The following is a 7,691-nucleotide window of genomic DNA, read 5'->3' as shown; positions in this document are numbered from 1 at the left end:
AGGATCACAGGGGGCTGGAGCCTATCCCAGCTGACTTTGGAGTCTGGAGGCGTGGTATACCCTGGACAGGTCCCTGACTATCACAGGGCTGACACATAGAGACAGACAACCATTCACACTCACGCAATTACATCTACGGGCAATTTAAAGTCACCAGTTAACCTAACTTGCACGTCTTTGGGCTGTGGAAGAAGCTGGAGAACCCACACTGACACAGAAGGGCCCCAACCGGCCGGTGGGTTTGAACCAGGAACCCTCTTGTTGTGAGATGACAGTGCTAAAAACTGCACCACGGTGCTGCCCAAAATAAAGGCATGTACACCATAAATTGATGCAGAAAAGGCACAAAATGGTGCATAAAAAAAATCACCAGAATGCAGTAAATTAACCTCCCCATGTGTCCCCTGTCATGCAGAGACCAAACCTACTCCCATGTGACAGACAAAAGCCACAATTTTTTAATCTCAAAACTGGATGATGTCACTTTATTTCAATAAGCAACACTGAAACATACAAGTAGCAAAATACAATACATTATATCAATCTGTTTTTTATTTACAGTAAGTGCAAAACACAACAAGTTATAAATAAATTTAAAGTAACAACAAAATGATCATTGCAAATCATCATAATTCATCATCAACAGCTTACAACTGGTAATGTTAGCACTTGGGGAATTGACAGACCACACATTTGGCAAAAGGACAAGGAAAGTGAGGAGACAGGAGAGAAGAGGCTAATATTAATGTAACACAAAAAACGTCCTTCTCTCAGTTTCCATCAGCTGATCACTAACTTCCAACATTTATGACACTGATCACTAACTTCCAACATTTATGACACAAGATGCTTCATTTGCAGATTGTCCAGTCCATTACAGAGGCTGACAAACTGAGCTCAGTCCACTCTGTCTGCTTTAGACTGCAACACATGGATGGCGGTGCAGAAACATTGCAAACACCTCTCATGTGCACCATGCTGGCTCAGTGTGAACACAGTACTGAGGCTTGAACCGTTTAGCCCTTCAGAACGAGGCTTCCCTCCAGCCCATGTTCAAATGCTCTGATCTCCAGTTCACCTGCTCAAAGGTTTGTTGCAGGGTTAAAAAACAGGAGTCTGTCAGGCTCCTACAGCACAGAGAGATCATGACAGGACTTTGATTTCAGCCAGAATGCCACACTGGGATTGTTCTTTGCCACCACCTTGTCCAGGAAGCGTTTGGCCTTCATAGGGAGGCTTTCTCGGCGTGCACTACAGCTTATGTGCCTGCGACGCTTGTTGGCTTCCTTGGAGTCTCTGCGTAGACGCAGCTGTCGCACTATGCCGTGGAAAGCCTCCCAGATGTTGTGCTGCATGGCGGCTGAGGTTTCGATGAACTTGCAGTCAAACACAGCAGCACATGCACGACCCTCTGAAACAGGAAGTCAGTGATCAGTACTTGCACATAGAAAAAAAAACCTCACAGTGAACACAAACAGACAGGGATTTGGTCTCCTCACCGCTGACTGACACCTCTCTGCGTCGCACCAGGTCACATTTGTTCCCCACCAGGATGATCGGTGTGTGCTGGGCAGGCCGGAAGCGGCGAAGGGTGATCCGGAGCTCGGAGGCTCGCAGGAAAGAGGCCCTGTCGGTCACAGAGTACAGCAACAGGTAGGCATCACCTGTCTGCATGTAGTGCTCCCGAGCCCATTCGTTATCAGTCTGCAAAGACAAACATGCACCGTTAGATGAAGGATTCACAGTGTGGCATGTACAGTGTGCCCTCCTCAGATTCACACAAGGCAATGCAGCTGTTTTTCCACCTCACCTCTGCATCCCATGTGTCGAGAAGAGTTATGGTTGCAGGCTCTCCGTCCACTTCAATTTCCTTTTCACACACTTCATCTGAAATGATTGGGAAAATCATGGACTTATAGTCATTTTGTTGACAGAAATGTGTTGGACATAATCATACCATCAAAATAACTGCAGCATTATGATATTATTATAAAAAAAATTAACAAGTGCATGTTGCTTAATAAACATTACAATGGCCTTTTCACATATTATTTTCTCTGTATTTTATAATGTGCAGGTTTGAAATTTCTATATAGGGCTTTAGTTTGCTTTAGTTCGTTTCCTTTTAAAATGTATTATAAAACTAAGACAGATCTGTTTGTCAATAATCACAACACAATATATTTCAGCATCTTTTCCTCACCTCCACACAGCTCACAGTCATCGCTGTCCATGCTGTCCGCTGCCCCTGCGAAGATGCTGGCAAAAGCCGTCTTGCCGACCCCGCTGGCCCCTAAAAGCACCACCCGATAGGGGCCCCCGGGTTCTAACGGCTCTCCGGCCGAGTCGGTGGAGATGACCGAGTCTGAGGACGACCAGCTCCCGCGGCTCACGTCCGACTCCCCGGTGGAGCTGGTGCAGGACTTGGAGCGAGATATGCAGGCGGGGACGCGGGCCAGGAGGCTGTCTGTGAGCAGGTGGCTGCCCGGGTCGCAGATGCTCCACCGGTGGAGCTCGGTCTGCAGGCGGAGGCTGTGCCGGCGCACACTGGACAGCATGTTGCAGCGATAAAATTAGGATGAAAACACCCCCCAAAAAACAAAGTTGAACGAGTCGGTTTCTTCCTTAAAAGTCGCTTTTACAGCTTCCTATCCTTCAGATACATAAATGTCCATTTGTTTCTCAGAGACTCACTTAAGATAAGGGGAGCATAAACTGTCCTAAAATTACGAAAAAGACAATAAAGTAAGTATAAATATGCTCTGCTGCAAGTATACTCAACAATAAATTACTGCACCCTCAATGAGGCTGATAAAACGCATGAAACTATGAAACTAAACTATAATCCCGGCTTCAGATGCAAAGACGTGCATCCCGCATTAAAAACAAACTTTAACTCGAGCATCGCAAAAACATTTGGTTGGCAAATCCCGGAGCGACATTCACAGCTAGCTTCTTCTCCGTGTGTCTGCAGCAGTCTGTCAGTAATCTCCATCTGAGAGTGTCTCTAATGCTGCGATGGGGTTTCCCTGGTTTATAAAGACGAGGAGGAGGAGGGATCACACAAGTGGAGCATGAGTGTTTACTGTGGTGTGGTGGGTATTTACTGTTTTGACTCACTCTCACACTGTCAGGATGGGCTACTGCTGCCCAGATTATGTTTACACCAAAGGGGCATTGAATTGTGCAACATGAAAGTAAAAATGAATTAAAAAATGTCTTTGCGGAATTTATAGATGAGATTTTCTGGAGATGAATAGATCTCTCTTATATCCCCCTGAGCCCTGAACTTTTGTTTGGTATGCATTTTTAATTTCTCCTAGCTATATGGGATCAGCAGGAGCCGATAACTATAAAAAAATAATTATTGTCAACGATAATTAAGTCCTAATATCCTCAAATGAGACAACAATAAAGTCCCAAAGTCCTCAAACGAGTACTTCCTAATAAACAGCGTATGAGCTTGTTACTGTTGCTAAAATTGGTCAAATTTGTTGGCATATCAAACTACAAACATTATTAATCGTAATTAAACAAGTTTCAACCATAAAATGTGATCAGGTTTTGGACCTGGTCTATTCTGAGTCGGGATCGGCTGCAGACTGAGTAGGCAGAGATGGCTGCCGTCTTGTTTCTACATGGATTAGTGTATTGTGCTCTCACTACCACTAGATGGCACAAAAAAGTGTCCACGAATGAGGACGACAGGTCTAAGTTAAGTGGAATGAAGTATAAGGTCAATTAAACCCAAAATGTGATGTCCTCATATGAGGACACAGGGTCTCAGGACGTTATTAAGACATGGGCTGGAGTGGTGGAATGTAACTAGAGGTACTTTTATTAAAGTGCTGTACTTAAAGCGGGTTTAAGTTTTAAGAGAAGAACTAACATTTTTCTGCTTTGAAATTGAACATTGACACACCTTTGCTTAACTCAGTGCACTCATGGGTTTTCTCGCTACAGCCTTTGTTGGTGTGATATGACCAGTAGGGTGGCTAATGTTTGCAACTACACATCACCAGAAAAAAAGGCATTATATGTTTCTGCAAACCACGGATACGTCACATTTGCACGTAATTAAGTAGCGGATACGTTAAAAATTGGGAAGAAAACCCACGCTGACACGGAGAGAACATGCAAACGCCGCTCAGAAGGGCTCCCCCATCTTGGGTTCAAACCAGGAACCATCTTGCTGTGAGACGACAATGCTAACCACTGTACCTTACCAGGGCAGGATGTTGGTGCAGTGGTTGGCATTGTCACCCCACAGCAAGAGGGTTCCTGGTTCAAACCCAGGGTGGGAGGTTCGAACCCCGGGGTGGGGGAGCCCCTCTGTGCAGAGTTTAGTGTTAGTTAAATTATCATAAATGCCGCTAACATAAATTAAAAATATGGCCGTGGATGCTGTGACTTATCAGAAGCCTAATTCAATTTGTTGCACAGAAATATTCTTCCTCTACCTTTTAAAATCAGCAGATAGGAGGGAAGGAGACACTTGAAATAGATTTAAGTGTCTAATTTCATACAGAATCCTCGAATATTCTGATGTACAGATGTAATGATTGGTACATTTTATGTTTAAATCTGCTAACTAAATCTGCTAAATGTGTAAAAGGAGGTGAGATGACTATTTAATTATAGTTTATTCATGATTTTACACTGGAATTATGATTAAAAACATAAATTCAGAAAGACTCAGTAAATGTATGTACTGCATTCTGGATGTGTTTACATTAATTTGTGGTGTCTGAGCTGATGCAGGCTGGGCGGAGCTGTATGGATAATAAAAACTCCATGATTATTGTCAAAACAGTGCATTAAATCTGACTTGATCAGAGAAAAATGTCAGAGAGAAGGAGAAAGAAATACAGAGGAAGTGAGAGGACAGTCCTTGACACTGTGTTCTGTTTTCTGACATTAGAAGGCAGCTTTAACTCTGCGGGAAAAACATCTATTCTGTTCACGCTGTATTAAAAAACAGTTTTTGTAAAACATTATTAGATAGGAAAGTCTGGTGTGAAATGAGGAGAAAGAGGGGGGATGACATGCAGCAAAGGGCCAGAGTTGGAAATGAACCTGCAGCCGCTGCCGCAAGAACATAGCCTTTGTACATGGGGCGCCCACTCTACCAGGTGAGCTTTTGTGGGTACCCCCAAGTCCAGTGTACTTTTTTAAATTCTTTGTAATGGGGCCTCCCTATGCTACAAATGACAGCATCTATTCTGAGTGTGTATTCTGTGCTGAGCTCTGTATGTTTGACATTTTGTCTCTGAGCACCAAGAGTTACATACCACAAAGACCAACCATCACATCTAAATGTTCAACTACAATGGAGGAAAACTATGTCAATATACTAAAGGCTAATTATTAATATGTTTCCTCTCATGAACCCACACAGACCAACATGTCCATCCTCTCTCCCTACGTGCCTCAACCTTCCCTTCATCCAGAGCGAGTAGCAACATTTTTCTTGTGCAGCTATTACGTATCACAGCAACCCAATGCAACCAAAGCATCTCAGCTGAAAAGGCGCTGCGTCTCCAAAGTGCTCTCAAACACTCCCAGCTGGGCATTTCCTGAGGAGCGCCTGACGAGAAACACTCTGGTGGACACAGGGCCTTAGTGTAACTTCTTTCCATACTAACAAAATAAACTCAGTGAACTCAGTGAAGGTTTTCTCCAGACTCAACATTTGTCTGGCAATGTTCAGCACAGAGTGTAACATGAGGATGTCGAGGGGAATTTTGTGGGGAATCAAAGTATCAAACATCACGGCCTGCAGAGGTGGTGTTTAATGGTTTGTGAGGTGGAATTTTCATTTTCTTCTAACCTAGAACTGCAACATTAACAGATCACTGCTCTGATAAACTCTTTCAAAGCATTTTCAAACAAAGATGTCAAACATTTCCCACTTATCTGCTTATCTTTGTCTAACATGACAGTGAGCAGAATATCTTAAGGTTTCGTCTGCTCAAATTAGAACTGATTTAGTTTGTATATGAATCATTCAATAATTAATGTCTTGTAAGAACTGAATTTATTTATAAATGGAGGTTTGTGTAGGCGCCAACATGAATAATTGATTCAAACCTCTGCTGCTGCCTGTCCAACCTAACAGATGATTAACAGACATGCTAGATTACAACATGAGCTAATAAAGAAAGCATCAATTATTCCAAAATCCTATTTGCTTCAATCTTGTACTCAACAGCTGCGAAAGATCACGTATTAGGAAGCAGTTTTTGGCAGGTTATTTTGATTCACAAAACTGTCCCTCGCTCAGATGAATCATCTTAACACTTCAGTCATGAGTATTACCGGAAAGGTCAAATAAATACAAGTTATTCAAGCCACAATTTCCGGGAGCATCTTGACAAAAGACACACAGACGTGTTGTTGTCTCATTAACACCAACAACGAAGTGAAAGACGGAGGATCAGACAGACGTTGTAAAGTAAGAGACACAAGATGTGGCTCAAAACTGATATAACTGAGTTTTATATCAAATGACTAAACACACCCTGGGTTCATCATAGGGCAGATTTATCAGCTGCAATTCTGTGACTGTTGGGAGTGAAAACAATGAAACCTTCTGCAGTGTCTTTTCAGTATCAGAGAATTTCTGAACATAGCGTCCTATCAAGATTTACTGAATAGAAGCTTTGCGAAGAGGCTTAGCATGTAAGCCTGAGATCCACTGCCAGCAGCACCAGCATATTGTTAATGGGCTGGAAACCACCGGTTGGTATTTTGTGAATGATCCATCTAGCAACATACACAAATGTCCAGAGAGAGCGCGCATCACATCACTCTCAACTTGTAAACATCAGATTTTCATTTGCCAAAGCACTTTGTGTGTGAGAGAAAGAACAGCCGGGAGTCGAGGGAGTTATTACAGTAATTGTGGGATTACGCTGCTTTTTCGTCTGTTGTTTTTCAGGACTTCTGTATCGGGTTGTGGCCTCATCTGCGGGACCTGCTGCTGTGTATTACAGCGCTGATCTGATCTGCCTGACAGATGATTGGGCGACATTAAATCCTTGTTAAGTGCTGGAGCACGACCAGGATGAGGGTGGAGGGGGAGCTGTGCTCAGGCCGGCTGCAGACTGGCAGGGTCATGGTGATGGCTATAGATGGGAGCTGAGCATGGAGTGACCTCTTTCTTTCGATCTTTCAGTCACTTCATGGAAAACATACTCTGTCTCATAGAGTCAGACAGTTGAGATATGCACAGAACAGCCTAAGCACAAGGAAAATAAGCATATTTTTGCTTTCATAAAGACGTAGCATAAAATCAGTGGACACAAGTTCAACCAAAAATACCTTCCTGATTTTGTCAGTAATATTAAGTATGGAGCCCGAGCTTTTCTTACTGGGTTGTTACCCAAAGGAACACATGCATGTATGGTGCACTGCGCTCATATGACGGTTACTGTTGATATTGGGACGATGGTGTTATGGAAAAGCAGCGCCCATCTTGCAGTTCCCCCCTGGTAAATAGCGTTATTTTAACCAACAGCACTGTTGCTATTGTTCAGTGCTGTTTATGGAGTTAGCACAGTTAAGCGGGATTTATGTTTCTGCTTGAATGGACGCCATATCTATGGACTCACACCGTAGACTGTCGTGCACCTCCGAAACCATTTCTCTCAATGGAAACGAAGCTTTTATTTACTTTTATTTCACAGGTA

The 7,691-nt window shown here is 43.2% G+C and overlaps 1 protein-coding gene across 1 annotated transcript; it reads right to left on the bottom strand.

Moving 5' to 3' along the window:
- Window positions 1-536: 536 nt before the first annotated feature.
- On the bottom strand, window positions 537-3,034 carry gem (GTP binding protein overexpressed in skeletal muscle). The gene is made up of 4 exons (XM_050046548.1): window positions 2,204-3,034; window positions 1,811-1,887; window positions 1,500-1,704; window positions 537-1,411 (listed from the first exon to the last, which is right to left on the bottom strand). The coding sequence occupies exons 1-4, from the start codon at window positions 2,556-2,558 to the stop codon at window positions 1,128-1,130; spliced, it is 921 nt and encodes a 306-aa protein (XP_049902505.1). The 5' UTR covers window positions 2,559-3,034; the 3' UTR covers window positions 537-1,127.
- Window positions 3,035-7,691: the final 4,657 nt, after the last annotated feature.

This window comes from Epinephelus moara, chromosome 6, assembly GCF_006386435.1.
Source record: "Epinephelus moara isolate mb chromosome 6, YSFRI_EMoa_1.0, whole genome shotgun sequence".
Lineage (NCBI taxonomy): Eukaryota > Metazoa > Chordata > Actinopteri > Perciformes > Serranidae > Epinephelus > Epinephelus moara.
This window is presented reverse-complemented; position numbering and strand designations above follow the sequence as displayed.